At 42.5% G+C, this 22,299-nt stretch overlaps 1 protein-coding gene across 2 annotated transcripts in view; it reads right to left on the reverse strand.

Annotated features, from left to right (window-relative positions):
- Nucleotides 1-10,469: 10,469 nt before the first annotated feature.
- The window catches only part of LOC115474052 (NACHT, LRR and PYD domains-containing protein 3-like), a 66,591-nt gene continuing 54,761 nt past the window's right edge, over nucleotides 10,470-22,299 (reverse strand). For both annotated transcript variants that reach the window (XM_030209350.1, XM_030209349.1), the window contains 2 exons: nucleotides 14,498-14,665; nucleotides 10,470-11,576 (listed from right to left, as the gene is read on the reverse strand). In XM_030209350.1, coding sequence (XP_030065210.1) covers nucleotides 11,477-11,576; nucleotides 14,498-14,665 — 268 coding nt within the window. In that variant the 3' untranslated portion in view covers nucleotides 10,470-11,476. The remainder of the gene's footprint in view (nucleotides 11,577-14,497; nucleotides 14,666-22,299) is intronic.

Consider the following 22,299-nt stretch of genomic DNA (forward strand, 5'->3'; position numbering starts at 1 on the left):
TTGCCTACGTCTCCCAGTGGTGTAGTTTGGTTGGAGTGGAGGTGATATATATACTTTATAAAATACACATGCACACAGAGAATACATGCACCCATTTACACCATCTTTGGAGTAGGCATAAATTTGTGCATGTGATTTTACACACTATTGTGACTGGTTCTGGGTTACTATTTTATGAAGAAACAGAGGTGCCTTACAATTAAATGGTCACCTGGATGCTAGAGCCAGGTTTTCTGTAGGAACGGGGGGGGGGGGGGGGGGGGGGGGGGGGGGGAGGGGTTCTTTTTTTTTTTTTTAAGGCAATGCTACTAAATCTCTGGCACACTAAATTGTTATGTCTAACAGATCCTGAAATCTGCAGTTAAGCATTTGCATGGATCTTTAGTAAACAAAACACAGAGATTTGGATGCCATGAATAAATTAAAAATGTTATCCCCAAAATGTTTATTTTTTTTTTTCATAAATGTGTATCACTTTCATACTGCTTTTTCTTTGTTCTTTTGTTATGCTTGTAAGATTGTGAGGGGTATTTTCAATATGACATCCAAGTCGGACTGAAATCCCGAATAGAAAACATGACCATTTTTGAAACCACAAAACATCAATTTTGTTTTTCAAAAATACAGTTTGTAACAAGTTTTTGTGCTCTGTGCATTTATCTTTTCAGGCTTTTTTTGAAAAAAAAAATGTACAAGTGAAAAATGTAGAAAGTCAAGCCATTCAGATGTAGGAAGGGTCAGCATTTTCAATAGACTGGTCCCCCAGATATCCCAGGAGAGAAATGGAGCACTGCTGGGGACTTCATATAAATGTTCCCATCTCACCATTGCTCCCTTACCTTGTCTGCTGAGCCCTACAAAACTCAACCAAAATCCACTACTCCCAACTGTACACCACTACAATAGCCTTTATGGGTGAAGGGAGAACCTATATGTTGATACAGTGGGTTTCTGGTGAGTTTTGGAGGGCTCACAGTTTCCACTACAAGTGTAACAGGTAGGGGGAGACATGGGCCTGGGTCTACCTGTCTACAATGCACTGCACTGACCACTAGACTTGCCAGGGACCTGCATGCTGGTCTAATAGACCTGGCTATAACATCTGAGGCTGTCATAGAGGCTGGTAAGTACTATTTTTATTCACATCTTTTGGGGGTGGAGGTCAGTGAGGACTGAAGGAGTAAGTGGGCCATCCCTGATTCCCTCCAGTGGTTACCTGGTCATTTAGGTTACCTTTTTGTGCTTAATTGATTCTAAAAACAGATCTAGACCAAAGCATTTACATTTTTGCCCTGGATGTTTTCATTTTGTTCCATTATGGCAGTAAAACGTCCAAGTGTTAGGCACGCCCTAATTCCTTTGAAACGCCCCCAACACACCCTTTGTGATTTAGATGCACTACAGACTAATTGCATAGACGTTTGCAAAACAGGTTTCGAAAATAACAATTTGGATGTTTTGAGAAGAAATACACCAACATGCTGCTTTATGACACTTTTGGACATGTATCTACTAGGGATGAGCAGCCATAAAATGTGTTTTGCCAATTTGCAACTCTACAAAGGTACCCAACGGCGGTGGCCGGGGAGGGTTGGCGACAGCGGGGGGTTGAAAGGGTTGGCGCCGGGGGGGGTCAAAGGTGGTGGTGGCAGTGGGAAGAGGGGGTCGAAAGGGTTGACACCGGGGGGGTCAAAGGTGGTGGTGGCGGCGGGGGGGGGTCAGAAATGGCGGCGGTTAAAATGGCAGGGGGGTAGGTGGCACCAGGGGGGGCCAAAATGTGCCCCCTCACCTCAGGCTCTGTACCACCCTCCCTCTGAAGTCTGGCTACGCCCCTGAATTGCATCCCCCCTTTTTTTGTTGTTTATGACATGCAGTGATGTTGGATATGTCATTAACATTTCCCCTGTCATTACAAAAGATAGCCCATCTCTAGTGTCTACTGGTTTTGCTTACTCAGCGAACTTCACAATGCTATGTTCACTGGCAGCATTCCAAATAGGAAATACAGCCATTTTCGAAACAGCAAAATGTTCTTTTTTTTTTTAAATGGCCACATTATAGAGGCTTTTTGCTCTGTGCATTTATCTTTTTGGTCCATTTTTTAAAAAAAAAGCCAAAATCCAAGTGCAAAAATCATACCATTGGGATGTAGAAGGAGCCAGCAATCTTAGTAGACTGGCCACACAGACATCCCAGGAGAGTAATGTTGCACCCTAAGGGGCACTGCTATGGACTTCATATAAGAACTCCCAGACACACATCTCACCGTTGCCCCCTTGTCTTGTCTGCTGAGACTTCCACAACCCACTGCCCCTAACTATACACCACTACAATAGCTCTTATGGGTGAAGGGGGCACCTATATGTGAGTACAATGGGTTTTGCAGGGCTCACAGTTTCCACCACGTGTGACAAGTATAGTGCAATATGGGCCTGGGTCCCCTTCTCTACAGTGCACTGCACCGACCACTTCACTACTCCAGGGACCTACTGACTGCTCTAATAGAACTGGCTATAACATCTGAAGCTGTCATAGAAACTAGTAAGTACTATTTTCATTCACATCTTTGGGGGGTGGGAGGGAGGGTCAGTGACCACTGGGGGAGTAAGTGGGTCATCGCTGATTCCTTCCAGTGGCCATCTAGAGGGGCATAATCGAAAGGGACACCCAAGTTTTGTTGAGGACGTCCTCGCAAAACGTCCCAATGGAGGGGCAGGGAAACCCGTATTATCGAAACAAGCTGGACGTCCAACTTTTGTTTCGATAATACGGTCAGGGACCCCAAATCTTGAAATTTTGGTTGTCCCTAGACTTGGTCGTTTATGATTTTCGGCGATAATGGAAACCAAGGACACCCATCTCAGAAACGACCAAATGCAAGCACTTTGGTCATGGGAGGAGCCAGCATTTGTACTGCACTGGTCCCTCTGACATGCCAGCACACCAGCCGGGCACCCTAGGGGGCACTGCAGTGGACTTCATAAAATGCTCCCAGAAACATAGCTCCCTTACCTTGTCTGCTGAGCCCCTCAAACCCCCCCTAAAACCCACTACCCACAACTATACACCACTACCATAGCCCTTATAGGTGAAGAGGGCACCTAGATGTGGGTACAGTGGGTTTTGGAGAGCTCACTGTTTCCTCCACAAACGTAACAGGTAGGGAGGGGGGTGGGCCTGTGTCCGTCTGCCTGAAGTGCACTGCACCCACTAAAACTGCTCCAGGTACCTGCATACTGCTGTGATGGAGCTGAGTATGACATCTGAGTCTGGCAAAAAATATTTTTAAAGATGTTTTTTGAGGGTGGGAGAGGGTTAGTGACCACTAGGGGAGTAACGGGAGGTCATCCCTGATTCTCTCCGGTGGTCATCTGGTCCTTTCGTGCACCTTTTTATGCCTTGGTCATAAGAAAAACAGGACCAGGTAAAGTCGTCCAAGTGCTCGTCAGGGACGCCCTTTTTTTCCCATTATGGGTCGAGGACGTCCATGTGTTAGGCACGCCCAAGTCCCGACTTCGCTATGTCTCCGATACGCCCCTTGAACTTTGGCCGTCCCTGCGACGGAAAGCAGTTGGGAATGTCCAAAATCGGATTTTGATTATATCAATTTGGACCACCCTGGGAGGACGCCCATCTTCCAATTTGTGTTGAAAGATGGGTGTCCTTCTCTTTCAAAAATGAGCCCACTAGTCATTTAGGGCACTTTTTTGTGCCTTATGCATTCTAAAAACAGGTCTAGATTAAAACATTGATGTTTTTGTTTTGATCCATTTGGCTATAAAACATACAAGTCGTTGATGATACGTTGAAACCTTCTGCTCAGTGTGCTGCTGCGGCTAAGAAAGCAAATAGAATGTTAAGTATTATTAGGAAAGGAATGGAAAACAAAAATGAGGATGTTATAATGCCTTTGTATCACTCCATGGTGCGACCGCACATCAAATATTGTGTTCAATTCTGGTCGCCGCATCTCAAAAAAGATATAGTAGAATTAGAAAAGGTACAGAGAAGGGCAACGAAAATGTTTCTGGAGGGCCTCACAATTTAAAAAAAAAAAAAAAAAGCTGAATTGGGATTTGAACCTGGGTACATTAACCACTAGACTACTTCTCAGATCTGCAGCAGGTTCTGTTAAGAATGCCTATCCGTTTCTGGTGTCACTTTCAAGGGAAAGGGAAGGAGACAGAAACCACTGGGGGGTTAAGGAAGTGCCATGCCTTAATCCTTCCAGTGGACAGCTGCTCAATCAGAGTACCTGGATATTCCTGAAACAGGTCTAACTTAGGAAGTCCTTCTTTTTAGACATGGATGTTTCTTCCCCTTCAGCAGTCACTGTTGGACATCCAGTTTTCAGGCCCTCCCTAGTCCAGTCCCATAACAGTGTTGAACATCCCCATTCTGCCTTGCCAAAATCGGGATTTGGATGTTTCAAGCACATGTACATCCATTTTAGCCTTTTGAAACATTCATATGCATTGAAAATGAGTGCCAAAAGTGCCCTAATGATCATATTTTGTTTACAGTGTAATAAAATGGAAGCCCTGTATAAATAATGCTACTATAATCTAGCCTGGAAGCTACCAAAGCATAGAGTAGGGTTTTCTGTGAGCACTCATCCAAATATGGGCACACACAAGATAATTTGTGATTAAGAATCATTCCTAGGTATTTAAATTGAATCTTACCTAACACTGGGATCACAGTTAGCAATGGTTCTGGAAGGAGTTCTATGAACAGGTGATAGTGATACACACAGAATTGTAGAGATTAAACTTTGAGTTAGAGTCAGTAAATACATGCATATAATACATTCATTCCATAAAGTACCTGCGTATAATAAATTAAGACCAAATCATGACCCTTTACCCTTTACATGACAACCGGGGGGAAAGTTATCAAAGTGGGTTATCATTAAGATGGGTTATTTTACCACAAAATGTGCTACAACATAACCAATGATCATACTGGACAATATACAATCTTCATTCCCTTCGACCCTCATGGTGCCTGATACACACCTACCTCACTCGACCACAATAAAACCTTGTATTTGTTATCAACTGACTGGCGAACGCCTTACGGTACTATGTAAGCTACATTGAGCCTACAAATAGGTGGGAAAATGTGGGGTACAAATGTAACAAATAAATAAATAAATACATTTTAGCACAAGATCCTATTTTTTGCAATGGAACTCGGTGCTAAAATAACACAATGTGGTAAAATAACCCATCTTTAACAGTAGCCCACGGTGATTAACTGACCCCCTTATGTCTATGGGCCTGATATTCAGCTGCCAGCAGGCAGTGCATTTGCTGTCCGCTGCCATTAAACCTGGGCATTTAATGCCAGGCCTTAGCCAGTGACAGGCATTGAATATCACGATTTATTTTGGCTGCTAACAAGTTAATCGGCTATGCCGATATTAAGCGCTAACCGGTTAACTTTTTAGCAGTCAAAGAAAAGCCTGCTATTTAAGTGGCCTATTTTGACCACTCAACATAGCCAGTTTGGTGCTGAATATCCATGCCTAACTGACTATGTTGTGTGATATAGCTGCTAACTGGGATATTCAGCAGCAGAAAAATCTCAAGCTGAATATCAGTGGTTTGGTGCTTAAACGCTATTTAACCAGCCAGGAGAAGTTCCTGGCCGGGTAAATAGTTTTGAATATCGGGGGGGGGGGGGGGGGGGGGGGAGTATGTGTGTGTGTTCACAAAGTTTACCATTGGTATAGTGTAGCACTACTAAATTAAGAAAACTTTATTCACATAACAATTTTACAAGTGTTGTCAAACTAAACCCCAGTAGTGATCTGTTTTTCTTTCTAACTCCATCATGCTGACATGTTGGAGAGCACAGAAGCCTGCTGAAAGGAAGACTGTGCCAGCAAGAACTATAGCAGCCAGCAGTAGCAACAGTGGTGAAATCGACAATACTATAGAATTAGGAGCAGCAGTTCCCAACCAAAAATCAAGCATAACTTTTTTAAAGAGGGAGAAACCAGGTGGATAAACAAGGTTAGCTACAAAGCAGAAAGAACAGTCAGTCATCTGCTTTCATCTCCAATGTTGTTATGGCCACTGGTGAAAGCAGGATAATGGACTAGATGGACCTCCAGTAAGACCCAGTATGGCAATTCTTATGACGCAGGGCCAGGAGAAGTCACACTCAGTGGATAGCATCAGACATTGAATGGGGAAGGAGCACCTGAAAGTAGAATATCATTTCTTCTTTCATTCTGACCAATATCTAAAGCAGATTTTCTAAGAACATACTGATTCAAAAGAATTATTTATTTAATTTTACAAATGTATATCTTGCTCTATCTTTAAATCATAGGAGCAAGTACATAGCAGGCCATTTTAATCATAACATCAAGGGCAGCAGCAATGGAAGAAGCAGGAAAACAGTGAGCAACACTTATAAACCACCTTATTCAGGATATGGGCACCAAGTGAGATCCCTCCTACTTTATGATACAGATGCTAGTGGAGAAGTCAATGGAGGCTGACAACGGTTTGAATCACTCGCTTGGGCATATGGATTAGTTACACATGATATAGGTAGTCATCATCTTATGGACCATTGGAAAAAGTGATGGGAATCATCCATCTTGGCTAAGGACTATAAGGTATAATAATGATGATGATGTAGGCAGTATACATCCTAAATTCCTTCAAGGATGTCACGAATATCTTGAGTTCATGCCATAGCCACCCTGTAGCTATAGTCATCTCTGTCGTCAAGTTGCTGGATATGTTACAAGGTGAAAGCAGAAAGGAATGACACTAGAGGTGTAGATTCTGGTAACATGCTTACAACTTCAACTGCTTAAAAGCACAGGGCCCGAGAGTAAAAGTGGTCACCCAACATGAAGTGGCAGTTTCAGTGTACTACAGGGAGAAAAAAAACATTTTTTTTACATTAAGGTGACCCTCAGAGGGCCTAATCCCTGGTAAGCCTTTTCTTGGATGGGAGGTGCGTGGTGGAGGCGCCCAGCGCTCCCACCAGCTGCCTTCCAGGTGCATATCCTCACAGCCTTCTCCGGGGTGACTCCCAGGCCCACCCTGATCCTACCAGGGCCTTCGCTCCAGATGCCACATACCATTTTCTCTCCGTTACTACTACTACTACTTAACATTTCTAGAGTGCTACTAGGGTTACGCAGCGCTGTACAGTTTAACAATGAAGGACAGTCCCTGCTCAAAGGAGCTTACAATCTAAAGGACGAAATGTCAAGTTAGGGCAGTCTAGATTTCCTGAATAGAGGTATGGTGGTTAGGTTACTTCTTATGGCTCTAGTACACTTTCTCTTCTGTCCCATCCCAATCTCTTTCTCCATCTGAAACCTGTATACTGCTGCAGGAACACATTGCCCACCTTCTGCTTTCATCATCTCACCATCTCTTTTGTCTCCTCCCTTCTTCTCAGCTCTCAACTTTACATAAGTACATAAGTAATGCCATACTGGGAAAAGACCAAGGGTCCATCGAGCCCAGCATCCTGTCCACGACAGCGGCCAATCCAGGCCAAGGGCACCTGGCAAGCTTCCCAAACGTACAAACATTCTATACATGTTATTCCTGGAATTTTGGATTTTTCCAAGTCCGTTTAGTAGCGGTTTATGGACTTGTCCTTTAGGAAACCGTCCAACCCCTTTTTAAACTCTGCTAAGCTAACCGCCTTCACCACTTTCTCCGGCAACGAATTCCAGAGTTTAATTACACGTAGGGTGAAGAAAAATTTTCTCCAATTTGTTTTAAATTTACTACACTGTAGTTTCATCGCATGCCCCCTAGTCTTAGTATTTTTGGAAAGCGTGAACAGACGCTTCACATCCACCTGTTCCACTCCACTCATTATTTTATATACCTCTATCATGTCTCCCCTCAGCCGTCTCTTCTCCAAGCTGAATAGCCCTAGCCTCCTTAGTCTTTCTTCATAGGGAAGTCGTCCCATCCCCGCTATCATTTTAGTCGCCCTTCGCTGCACCTTTTCCAATTCTACTATATCTTTCTTGAGATGCGGCGACCAGAATTGAACACAATACTCAAGGTGCGGTTGCACCATGGAGCGATACAACGGCATTATAACATCCTCACACCTGTTTTCCATACCTTTCCTAATAATACCCAACATTCTATTCGCTTTCTTAGCCGCAGCAGCACACTGAGCAGAAGGTTTCAGTGTGTTATCGACGACGACACCGAGATCCCTTTCTTGGTCCGTAACTCCTAACGTGGAACCTTGCATGACGTAGCTATAATTCGGGTTCTTTTTTCCCACATGCATCACCTTGCACTTGCTCACATTAAACATCATCTGCCATTTAGCCGCCCAGTCTCGTAAGGTCCTCTTGTAATTTTTCACAATCCTGTCGCGATTTAATGACTTTGAATAACTTTGTATCATCAGCAAATTTAATTACCTCGCTAGTTACTCCCATCTCTAAATCATTTATAAATATATTAAAAAGCAGCGGTCCTAGCACGGACCCCTGAGGAACCCCACTAACTACCCTTCTCCATTGTGAATACTGCCCATTTAACCCCACTCTCTGTTTCCTATCCTTCAACCAGTTTTTAATCCACAATAGGACATTTCCTCCTATCCCATGACCCTCCAATTTCCTCTGTAGCCTTTCATGAGGTACCTTGTCAAACGCCTTTTGAAAATCCAGATACAAAATATCAACCGACTCCCCTTTGTCCACATGTTTGTTCACTCCTTCAAAGAATTGAAGTAAATTGGTCAGGCAAGATTTCCCCACACAAAAGCCGTGCTGACTTGGTCTCAGTAATCCATGTCCTCGGATGTGCTCTGTAATTTTGTTTTTAATAATAACCTCTACCATTTTCCCCGGCACCGACGTCAGACTCACCGGTCTATAATTTCCCGGATCTCCCCTGGAGCCTTTTTTTTAAAATGGGCGTTACATTGGCCACCCTCCAATCTTCCGGTACCACGCTCGATTTTAAGGATAAGTTGCATATCACTAGCAGTAGCTCCACAAGCTCATTTTTCAGTTCTATCAGTACTCTAGGATGAATACCATCCGGTCCAGGAGATTTGCTACTCTTCAGTTTGCCGAACTGCCCCATTACGTCCTCCAGGTTTACCGTGAAGTCAGTAAGTTTCTCCGACTCGTCCGCTTGAAATACCATTTCCGACACCGGTATCCCACCCAAATCTTCCTCGGTGAAGACCGAAGCAAAGAATTCATTCAGTCTCTCCGCTACGTCTTTGTCTTCCTTGATCGCCCCTTTTACCCCTCGGTCATCCAGCGGCCCAACCGATTCTTTTGCCGGCTTCCTGCTTTTAATATACCGAAAAAAATTTTTACTATGTTTTTTTGCCTCTAATGCTATCTTTTTTTCGTACTCCCTCTTGGCCTTCTTAATCTGTGCCTTGCATTTGCTTTGACACTCCTTTCAACATTTCCTTCCTTCCATTCAACCATCTCCATTCTATCTGAGTGCATCTCGCCTTCATCACTGTCGTCATGCCTCTCCTACTCTTCTCTGTACTCTCTTGTTTCTTCTCCCACTCTCCGCTGGGGATATGAATCCCAGACCTGGTCCTCTACATCAGCTCTCATCCTATTCTTGCACGTCACACCGTGATGTCTCCAATCTAATTTCTGTCCCTCTCCTCCCCACTTCTTCCCTGCCTTTTTCATATGTTCTATGGAATTCCCGCACAGTCTGCAACAAACTTTCCAACATCCATGACCTCTTTATCTCTCATACTCTCCATCTGCTTGCCCTAAGACTTAGCTTTGCCCTGAAGACTCTGCTTCAGCTGCGGACCTGTCATGGAGGTTACCTTTTCTACCATACTCCTCGCTCGGTTGGCTGCAGAGGTAGTGTCAGGCTACTACTTTCACCCTTCTGTAGATTTCAACCTCTTCTTCCACCTCAGTCTCACTGCTTTTCTTCCTTCTAAATCTACTCCATCCGTCTAGTCAATCTTCTGCTTCTCTGAGAAGCAGTCATTTATCAACTCCCTGATAAATCCCTTTCTTCCTTTCTCATTGACTTTGACACCTGGCTTTCCTTCTTTCTTGAATCTTCATCTCCTTCCCTCATTCTTGGGGAATTTTTTTTGATGCTGCTTTTAATTCCAATCCCCTATTCACTTGTTCAGTACCCATGTTTTATCATTCCCACCTTAGTAATTCCCTAATCCCTTATTTGTCCTGTTTGCCTGTCCTAATTAGATTGTAAGCTCTGTCAAGCAGGGACTGTTTCTTCATGTCCAGTGTACAGTGCTGTGTACATCTAGTAGCGCTAAAAATGATAAGTAGTAGTAGTCTTCCTTTCATCTAAGCTATTTAATAGGAAGGGGGGGGGGTGCATTTTCAAACTGTTCACATTGGGAGAAAGACTACTCTTATTTTATACCTCCAGACAGGGCAAAAGTATACTATGTACTCTTTTTTTTTTTTTTTTTTAATACTGCCATAGATTCAAAATATCAGTTGAAAAGTCCACAGTATATTCTTAGCCGGGGCCACACAACTATACAAATAATATGCCCAACACTACTCCCTAATTATATTCAGAGTCTTTATTGAATTATAAAGAACAGAAATTGATTTTCATCTTGAATATAATGGCCCTCACAGGTCTTAATTTAGTCATTGCTGATTGGCAGAAGTAGGTCATGTGATGATTTATCATTTATTTATTTATTTATTTCAATTTCAGCTTTCTTTAGAACAGGCACCATTTTGAAAACAGAAGATGAATGGAAGTCAAGTAATGTGGTTAATCATTTGAAGTAATTTAAGCTAATTTTTTTCAGAGTTTGAGCAAGTTGTTGAATGTTTATTATATATTTGGGGGGGGGGGGGGATAGAGTAAGAAGACCATTCCCTGCTGCAGCTTAGATGGCGAAACAAGAATCATGTTGGTAGTGAGTCCTTCTGTCAGGATAATTATTTTTAAATAAGCAGTTTAAAAGTTAGAAAATAAATATGAGTAAGATATAAGATTAAATACAAAGACCAAAGACAAAGCTGGTAAGCCACTGGACTGAGCTCCTATGGGAAACGAGTTACCACTGGGATCTGTTTCATTATAGCAATGTTGAAGTGTTATAGAATATAGCACATTACCTGTGGTTAAAAGTTATATAATTTGGGCATATTATTTGTATGAATTCAAAATATGCCTGGTCACTTGCGCCTGCATTTTGTATAGGTAGAATTTTGCTTGAAATGTACATAAGTAGATTTGAAAATGCATTCCACATACATGCACTTCCTCTCCTGATCTAAATATGGTCCGAAGAACTCCTTTTCTGACTGTCACTAAAATTCTATCCGTTACTTCATATTTAGTTGCATAAAGGGTGGGAAATTTTCTGACAGCTGATTTACATAGGTAAAATGATTTTTGCCCCACAAAAGTCCTTTGAAAATTAGCCTCAGTATTACTAAATGCACTGTTTGCACACAACAGAAATTTTGTCACACAATTATAATCAAACGACGCCCAGATTTTCTAATCCTCCTCTCCAGGCAAATGAGCTTGTTAATTCCATCTGAAGTCAATTGGCTGTTGTACAACCTAGAAAACATAAAAGAAATAAGAGAAAGGAAAGGGGAGAAACAGAGAGAAGTGAGTGAGCACTCCTGAGAATGAAAGCGAAAAAAATGCATCTTTTAGTAGTGCTAAGTTGTTCTGCAGTGTCTTTATACAACTATAGAAATAATCATAAATATAACAAGTTTGGAGGAAACTAGCTTTGAAGATTAGTATTAACCTCCAAAAGGAGAAATTGTTCTATTTTCATGGTTATCTTTCTCAGAAGAGCTTTGGAAACAAACATTCTTGAACCTACTGTTGCACTAACTAATTTCTTTTTCCACTCGACACCCTATTCAAGTCCAGACTCTAGCAAAATAGGGGTGGTGGTCAGCATTTTTGTGGCTGCTGCCAGCTTTATCCCTACAGATTAAGTACCAGGCTATGTCTGGGCACCGGCAGTGAATATCCAGGCATAGGCAGCCAGCTAACACATGTGCAGTTAAGTGAAACGCTCAGCACGTAACCACATAAGATGAACTGAATAAAGATAGGACTGTGCTTTATGTGGTCCTATTCACGAGGTCCAGCACGGAATATCGGCATTTAACCGTATAAGTGCCAACTCCATCCCTGGACTACCCTCAAATTAACCAGTTTTGGCTCTGGTGCTAACCACACATATTTAGCAGTGCTATCCAGCAGTGCCGCTGAAAATCTGCAGTTAGCCATTTAAATGGCCAGGCGCTTTTTCTCCAAGCTGAAGAGCCCTATCCGCTTTAGCCTTTCCTCATAGGGATATCTAGAGTTAAACACAAGTCCCTTAATTTCAATTTGGATATTTTTCCGTTTTGCCTCACTGGTCCATGGAGCGATACAAAGGCATTTGTCTTATTTTCTATCACTTTCTTAATAATTCCTAGCATTTTGTTTGCTTTTTTGGCTGCCACTACATACTGGGTGGAAGATTTCAGCATATTGCCCATGATGACACCTAGATCTTTTTTTTGGGGTGCTGACTCCTAAGGTGAAATCTAACATCAGGTAACTATGATTTGGATTATTTTTTCCAGTGTGCATCACTTTGCAGTTGTCCACATTGAATTTCATCTGCCAAGGTGTCGCCCTCCATAGTGTCCACCATCTTGGGGTCTCCAGGGGCAGAGGACCTTCTCCTGTCCTTGTCCATTTTTGGCTTTGTCATCCATATCCACCACACTTTTACAAAGATACCTGTCTATAAAACTTCACTACAGTCGCTTACATGTCGGTTTAGGCGATCCGATTAAGAATCTTGACTGATAGTGCTGAGTTCACGGAGAAAGCCCTACAGCTTAGAGGAAAAGCAGCTCCTCGGCTCAACACATCAAAGGGCCCTTCTACTAAGGCACACCTAAAAGTGGCCTGCGCTGGTGTAGGCAAGTATTTTGGACATGCGCTGGTCCATTTCCTCAGAACGCCTGGAAAAAAGGACGTGAGGCAAAATGAAAACCAGTGTGCGTCCATTTTCAGCCTGAGACCTTACTGCCACCCACTGACTTAGCAGTAAAGTCTCACACGCTAACCGGGTGGTAAGCGTCCAATGTTCATCAATTGCTGATTACCACCAGGTAAGCGCCACGTGATACAAAATAGAAAATATTTTCTACCACGTGTTTTGGGCGTGTGACAAAAATTGAATTATCGTCCAGGGCACGCGGTAGCCGGGCGCTAGTGCCATTTTCACACACGCTAGCACCTGCGCACCTTCGTAAAAGGGCCCCCATGTGACCAGCCTTATACATGCTATTTTTAGTGTGCACTCTAATGGGCTGTTGTAGGGTTTGAGGTGCATGCTAAGGAGTTAGCATATTGCATGCAATTTTGTGTGCACAATAAGCTTTAACCCCCTAATTCTATAAAAAGCGCTAAAAATTGTGTGCGCAAATTGCACATGCAATTTAATTGAGTAACAAGCTAATTAGCACCAATAATTGCCATTTTAACAAGCAATTATTGGCACTAATTAGAGTTAATGGACATATACATGCCATGCCTAACTTTTACATGCAGCCCAAAAAGAAGCGCAGAAATGGAGGGTCATGGGCATTTTGGGGGCCTGGTTTTGAGTTACACGCATAATTATAGAATAGGGGGCTCTGTACGTAAATTTAGGCATGGTCATTTGTGCCACATTTTCGTTGGAGCAAATGGCCATGCCTAAATTTATGTGCGACCCTTTGGCATAAGTACTAACTTTAAGCATGGTTTATAGAATAGTGCTTTTTTCAGCACCAATTATTTTGGCACCACATATAGAATTTCCCCCTAAGTACAAAACTCCTTATATATAAGCACTCTGGTGGTGGCTTGGCTAGAATTAAATAGGAAAGCTGATCCTTCCACAGAAAATAGAAGACAGCAGCTTCCATGTCAAGTTGAGGAAATAAACATTTTTATTGATCATCTTCGGGCTTGTGTCTGGTATCTTCCACTCCTATGTGTCGATTTGGCTAGAATGCCAACTTACATTACATTGATCTAACTCGGAGTGATCTAGCCTGAATCAACATCCAGATTCTCTGGTCCAATGCATAGTTGCCTTGTGAGCTCAGCTTGAAGGGTGCACTATCGTTTTTAGTTTGCGCTAACACTCGAGACACCCATATACTTCTGTGGGTCTCTCTAGTGTTAGCGTGTGCTAAAAGCGATAGTGTGCATATAGCGCGGCTTAGTAAACAGGGCCCTATAAGTTTTGACTGCAACATTACAGCAATTAGATGTCTGGTGCATATCAGAATTCTAGGCTGCATTTACTTCAATGAACTGTGTCATGATACAGATACTTCTGGAATGTACCAAATATTCCTGAGAGGGAATAGAGATCTGTTTGACGAGAATTTTATTATCAGTGTGTATTACAGCAGAAATGGTGAGTTTTCACAAGTCTGATCCTCAAATTTCAATGTTACAGAAGGACTTACGATATGATGCGCAGGCGTTTGCAGTTTTCAATGAGGTAGGTGATGCTGGGAACTGATTTGTCTGTGAAGAAATTCCCAATCAGGTACAGTTCAGTCAGCATCTGTTTTTCACTGAGAACATAGCAAAGATCCATAGCACACTCATCTGTGAGGCCAGCATCATTCAGTCTGGAGAGATCAAAGGTAACATAGATAAAAACATCATAGAGCAGGGGTGGGCAACCTTTATATACAGAAGCCCACATAAATGTTAGTACTATCCCTAAAGGGGCGGCACATTACATAAATGCCATAATCAGACATGCACAGAGCTCCATAGACCTTCTGCTATAAATAAATAAATAAAAATTTAACTAAAAATGATGGTAACAAACTTCTGAAAATATTTGCAAAATACAGTATTTAAAATTTGTCAAAACTCTGTATATATTTCCTATGGTCTCAGGGGCCACATAAAATTCAATGCCGGGCCTACCCTTGTCATATAGAGCGCCCTCAGGCACACACTTTAGATTCTCAATGGACCTGTAATTTTCAAAGGAAAACACCTCATGTAGTTTCCTTTTGAAACTCACCTGGTACACACAGTGCAGTCACAAAAGGGGAAATCATATATATGGCGCTGAAAAAAGCACTATTCTATAAATTGCGCTTTAATCCTCCTGTTTACTAATCCACGCTAGCGGTTGCCGAACGGGCTGTGTCAGCATTAGAACACAGCAGCCGCTAGCGTGGCTTAATAAACCGGAGGGGGGAGGGAATTAGGCACAGTTTATAGAATACTGCTTAAGCATAGGGGTTGCACATAAATTTAGGCACCGCCATTTGCTCCACATATGTACGTAAATCAAAACCATCCCTATGCTCCATCCCAAAACACCCATGACCCTTCTATTTCAGCACCTCCTTTTTTGAGCCACATGTAGAATTTAGGCGTTGATCCTGCGCCTTAATTTACATGAGTAAATACCTATTAATCTAATTAGTGCTAATAATTGCTTGTTAAAAAGCCAATTATTAGCACAAACTGGCTCGTTACCAATTAAATTGCATGAGCAAATTGGCTGAGCACCTAGATTTGCATGTGCAATTTTTGGCGACTTTTCTAGAATTAGGGCGAAAATACCTACAAGACTTTGAGCCTGCATTGCAAGGTATACAATAAAAAGGGAGTTGCCTGGGAAAGAGGGCTTACTTTAGCAGGATTGCTTATTAAGTTGCTATATACAATTTTGGAAACAGGGTACTTTTATTTATTAGGATTTATTTACCGCCTTTTTGAAAGAACTCACTCAAAGCAGTGTACAGTAGTGTGATTGCATAAGTATGTTGCTATTGCCCTTCCTCAGAGCACACATTTAGAATATAAGCTAACAAATAATCCCCTTTAAATTGTCATAAAAGCAACAATGTGAGTGATTCCTTGGAGTAACTGGGTAGGAGGGAGCCCAGGATCAGGACTAGCAGAGCGAGCTGGACAAGGAGCAGTCTCCTGCACAGTAGCGTAGCCAGCGATTAATTTTTGGGTGGGCCTGGAGGTGGACTGGGTGGGCACAGACCTCTTTCCTCTCCACCGTCCACCGCCCGCCCGCCGCCGCCAGCACCACATTTTGTGTCCACCCGCGACCGCCCCGCCCGCGACAGCCCCCTGCACTGACCTGAAGCGCGTTCTCCAATCCAGCACCGGCGATCATAGCCAGCCTTCTACCACGTCCAGCGCGCGTCATCGGAGCTTCTTCTCAGGCGCATCCCACCTACTCTGCAACTTCCTGCTGGACGTGGTAGAAGGCTGGCTATGATCGCCGGTGCTGGATTGGAGGGAGAACGTGCTTCAGGTCAGTGCAGGGGGCTGTCGCGGGCGGGGCGGGCCTGTAGCAAAAGTGGGTGGGCCTGGGCCCATCCAGGCCCACCCGTGGCTACGCCCTTGCTCCTGCAGTTTGCTTGCCAGTTAGTACCAAAGAAGAAAATTCTAGCCTTCAAAGTAATAGCCTAGGGGGGTGGAGCTTGCATGCCAAACAAGATGGTTGCACGGCCTGAACTCTCTACCCACCTCCAGCTCTTTTAGCTGAATATTTTAAAAGTAAATTGCACATATTTGTGATTTTATCACTTACTACATCCTCGAAGAAATTGCTTGTTTTGCTGCTGTGAAGTTTCTATTCTTCTGTGCCAGGATTGGCAAGTATTCAGAATTGTGATCTCCTCTGCATGTGGCAATGTTTAAGCCTGCCAAGTCCCATACTGTTGGGCGCAGTCTTGGTATAGGTACTCCCGATATACTGATATGACTCTGCCTAAACTGTCGAAAGGAAATTGGTACCCTTTTTGACCACAACGACTACTATTACTGAGCTCCTTGAAGGAAGCTACACTTCTCTCTATATGTCTCTGCAGAGAATATGCATTTTTACGACCGCAGCACGAGCTCAAAGAAACTTAACTGGATCCTTTTCTCAATTTGTTGAAATGGTCTTTAAGTGAGAGTGGTCTTACCCAGGGCTGAAACCGCACATGTTCCACCATTGAAACATCTCCTTCTGCTGCTGCAATCGACCAGGGAGCTTCATGCTTCTGTGGCCTTGGATGGTGGGTTCGCCAGCAGACACGGGGCCTCCTTTGCGCTGCCTGAGGTGGGCCATTTGTGCCTTTTTTTTTCCTGACAATGACCAGTTGCCAAACCGCACAACGTGAACTGATACCAGAGCACGCCCCTACAAAGGAACTAGATTCCTGATTTTATCTGCTGAAAAGATTCAGAAGATATCAATTGAGTTCAACCTCTGCAACATCTTTTGCTGTGACAATAGTCTCACCCACAGACGGACAGTCCCCAATATCTTTTTCTCCTTAGTTAATTTTTGCTGGAAAGGGCGATAAACTCCCACACTTTAGAGGCTTCCCTGAGACCTCCATTATATTACTGTGCATCTTTATCTTACCATTTACTGTACTAGAGCAGACTAAATTCTTCTTATCATTCTATCTGCATTGCTCTTTCAGGATAGTTTTTATTGTTACTGACACTATACTGTTAAGCATCTTTGCTTTACTACTTACTGTACTGGAGCAGTATTATTACATTTAAATTCTTAAAGTTGATTATTTTTATAGGGTAATTTTTATTGCTGGAGGCACTACACTCTGCAGTAACAGCTTTTCTATAACATGTAAAATTTTCACTGTGAAATTTTTAAATTTAGGCCTTAATTGTTATTTCAGGGCAATTTTTCACTACAGCAGATACCATAATATGTGCTAGCTATTTCTTTATCAACAGTTAGATTTTGGCTACTTCAATTTTGCTGCCTTAATTGTTACTTCAGGTCAATTTTTTTTCGGCTACAGACACTATATTGTGGGCTAGCTGCTTTTTAATCTGTTGGTTGTCTATTGCTGTGCTTTCAACTTTCTAATTACTGTGAGCTTTGACTTACTTTCTGTTGCTATATAATCCATATAATTTATTTGAGATCTTAGAGAGTTGAAGCTACTTTCTGCACTATTGTACACTACAGGAAGTATATACGATACTCTGAAAGCTCACAGTTTTCTTCCATGTACCTGATACTGAAGCACTACCCCTTTCTTTGGAACTGATATTTACATTTTGCTGCCTTGAAAGCATTTCATCTAGCTGAGTTGTTTATTGAGAAAAACAACATTGATTTGCAGTAGTTTATGTGGCACACCTACGTTTTCTTATCTTGAAAGCATTTAATTTCATACATTTGGCAAGCCTCTAATTACAATTCTGGTGGCTTTAATAGCTTTCCAGCCTAACCAAGGCATCTACAAGAAAGCACAGTACTTATAAGCAGTGGTTTATGTAGCACATAATATTATCGCCTTTTTACAATTTCTTCTGACGCTATGCTTAGATTTTTCTCTTGAACTGATATAATCAACTTTGTTATTCCTAGTAACTGAAACAGCTAAAATCTGTCTTGTATGCTCTGGCTTTAATTATACAATGATAGTGTCTTATATTAGTTTGATTATATCCCCTGGTTACAACAAGTGACTGTGTTCTATATCAGCTCCACCAATAACTTGTTTTCCCTTCTCAATACTGGCTGACAGAATTGTTTCTATAGTCGTTCCTGTCATTAAAATATTTGCTATAGACAAAACTATGCCCTCTTCTTGACAGTAATTTTACATGTTGGTGAACTGTAAAGACTGAATATTGAGGATCTGGCTACTTCTCAATTTGACATCTGATGGTGGTGACTGCTCCATAAGGTGTGTCTCTTCTACTGTACTATTTTTGCAGACACAGATACTGTTTACATTCTTTTCAGTCATCATTTATCACCATGGCTCAGAAGACCTCTTATGCTGCTGTTGTTACTAAGCTCTCTCATAGCCAAAAATTGGTGGACTCTGCTCCTACAGATTCTTCACCACTGGATCCTCCTACTTCACAATTCTCCCATTACCAAAGCAGATTTTCTAGAATTATTGGGAGAAATTAAATCTTTCCATATGGATGTGACTTCACCTATTAAAGATCTCAAAGTGGAACTTAAGTCTTTGGATGAGAGAGTGACACAGAATGAAATAAACGTAGGTGATCAGATTTATACAGTTTGAGTTTTCCAAACTAAATTACGCAACCTTAAAACGCTCAACAAAGAAATCAAAGAAAAGCAGGATGACATGGAGAACAGACAAAGACGTTGTAATATACACATTTTGGGGGTTCCCAAGAAAGATAATGAATATATCTATCAATTTAATACTGATCTTTATTCATTTTGTGCTCCTAATTCTATGGATACATCAATAAAGATTGAACAAATTCACAATATACAGTCCTTTTCTTCAAAAAATGGAAAATCATCTAGACCGATCAGCGCTTGCTTTCATAATTTTCAAGATAAACAGACTCTAATTATGAGCATCAGAAACAAAGACTCCTAGGTTCTTAGAGTAAGCGTGTAATAGGAGAAACATCCAATTGGGGTGGAGGGGGGGAGGATAAGGGGTGGGAGGAGAAGAGGGGAGGGGAGGGTGGGATGGGAGGGGATATAAATATAAAATTGTTATGGAGGTCATTGTGTTTTTTCTGGGAGGGGGGCAAGATGTTTTTGAAGACGTTGTTTTCATGCAAGTGTTATGTTCTTGTAAATGGTACAAGTTGTAATGTTAATGGCACCATACATTAATAAAAATATTTCAAAAAAAAAACAAAGACTCCATTAATTTTCAGGGCTCAGTCATATCAAGATTTTTTCTGATTTGTCTCAATTCACGTTACAGCATCGTAGAGACTTCCACCTTTTAACCCAGCTACTCAGGAGAAAAAGCATTAAATACAAGTGGAAGTTTCCCTTTGCTTTAACTTTTGAGTGGCAGGGCCGTAAATAGTATGTTTGTTTATACTACAAAGGAACACGCGCTATGAGTGGATATTGTTACCGGGAAGGAGAAATTACCCTCATCTCCTAATTTTCCTAAACGTCGGAAGACTTATAAGCAGGGCCGGTCTTAGGCAGAGGCGACCAAGGCGGCTGCATAGGGCCCCGCGCCTAAGGGGGCCCCGCGCGGCGCGCCTCACTCGTGCCTCCCCTCCGCCGCTACTCGCCTTAGTCGCCTGAGATGATCCCCATTCCCACGGCTCAGCCGCTCTGCTCCCACCACCACAGGCGCGGCGCCCACCCCCGGCTTGGGCCCGCTGAGCCCACCGTCAGCTCCTGAGTCCCTGGACCCCGGCGACTAACTGAGCAATGCCAGCGAGCCAGCCCAGGCAGCGACGGCCCCGCCCCCGATGACGACGACACATAGTTGCAGCGCGACGGCTCACCTCCAGGCTCCAGCTTCCCGCTCAATGTCCCGCCTTCTGATGCATTTCCTGTTTCCGGAGTCACTGAGCGGGAAAAGCTGGAGCCTGGTCGGAGGTGGTGAGGACGTGAGGTGAGCCATCGTTGCTGTCGCCAACAGTTGTGCACTTATGCCAAATCGAAATCGGATTCCATGCAGGCAGCAGATCAGGAGAAGTGTCTCTCTCATCTAACGACGCTTGCGGACAGTGCAAGGGTTGGAAATGTCTGCCTCCCTGAGAGGAATTTGGCCCAACAACATTAGTTGCTGGAGAAGCTGAGCAAGTAAGATCTTCTGGCTTGGAAGAGGCTGTTTCTAACATATCTGGGTTATTTTCACATAGATCTGCAGATATTTCTCGTGATAAAAATTTGGATGGCAATAGCAGATTTAGCTAAAACATGTGCACTTTAATTATGTTTTGTTTTAAATGGCTGGAGGTGGGTGGTTCTTGGCTGTTCATACCACCTTTACCTCTGCTAAGGCATTTGGAGGGGCATTTTTGATATGACATCTAAGTCCTACTTTGGATGTTTTGCAAAAAACGTCCAAAATCTGAATAGGAAAGGTTATTTTCAATAAAGAAAAATGTCTATCTTTTTTTTTCAAAAATACTGTTTTAAACGAGGTTTTGTGACTTGGACATTTTCGCCACTCCTTTTAGCGTTAGGACCTTTAGCTATTTTCATACGATCAACTTAATTCAGGGTATCACTATTAATGGCAAGACGCACAAATCTCCTTATATGCTGATGACACGTTGCTTTACCTGAGCGACCTTCCAAATTCTATCCCTAATTTTTTTCCATTATAGCGGAATTTGGCTCTATGTCTGGTTTTGCTATTAACTGCAATTAATCTGTCATTCTGCTTTGTAACCCACATTCTAGATTGAATCAGTTTTTTGTTACCTTATGGTCTAAAAGGGACCTCCCACTTTTGATACCTAGGCATAAGTGTCTCAAATCGCACAGATTATCTATGTAATCTTAATTATCTACCGCTATTGCACTCCTTACAACTGAAAGATCTTTCCACTCAAAATCCCGACTGCTTCTCGTGGCTGGAGAGAATTAACATCTTTAAAATATTCATATTTCCTAAAATCCTTTTTTTATTTATGAGTTTACTAATCTCTATTCCTAGGAATTTCTTTGTGAAATTAAGACCACACATGTAATACATTGTCCCCCGTTTACTAAACTGCGCTAGCGGATGCCGCGCAGCAGTGCCGACACAGATATAATTTTGGCGTTTTAAATCAGTGTATCTGTTTTATGTATAGATTTACCTTTATTTTAGTTTTAACGTATTATTTATTGATTATGTTTAACATATTTTAAGCTTTTATGATTCGGTGTTTAAGTACATAAGTATTGCCATACTGGGACAGACCAAAGGTCCATCAAGCCCAGCATTCTTTTTCCAACAGTGGCCAATCTAGGTCACAAGTGTTATAATTCTGCTAGATAGGCAGGGGAAGGTTTGGAACTCACTCCTGATTGGCTTGTCAGGGGCTGAGCCAGCAGACTTCAGAAGCTTGATCCATTTAAACCTGACTCTTCCCTGCAATCATTGCTTTGGGGTTGATTGCTTTGCTGAAGCCAGCCTGTGTTTGAGTGCTTATATTCACCTTGGAGTATTAGCCTTTCTCCTCCTGCTTGCTGATTCTGGGTGTGTGTGTGTGCTGTGTATTCCCAGCATGAGCCTGATTGCCTCACTTCCCCCACCTGGTTTGCTTCTCCTGCTCTAACACTGTGCCCTCTGGGGTAAGCTGTTGCCTTGAGTTGTTTCAGTTTATTTGTTTAGCTTTCTCTCCCTCATGCCCAGATGATCAAAAGCAAACGCCGGTGCTAGTGGCTGTTAGCGCCACACTAGCGCCGGCATTTGCTACCGCTTCATGATTAGCGCCCTCGAGTCCGTGAAACAATGCACTTGAGGGCTCTTTGCGCAAGTAGCATGCAAATGCATGCTAAACA

The sequence above is a fragment of the Microcaecilia unicolor genome, chromosome 7, assembly GCF_901765095.1.
Source record: "Microcaecilia unicolor chromosome 7, aMicUni1.1, whole genome shotgun sequence".
NCBI lineage: Eukaryota > Metazoa > Chordata > Amphibia > Gymnophiona > Siphonopidae > Microcaecilia > Microcaecilia unicolor.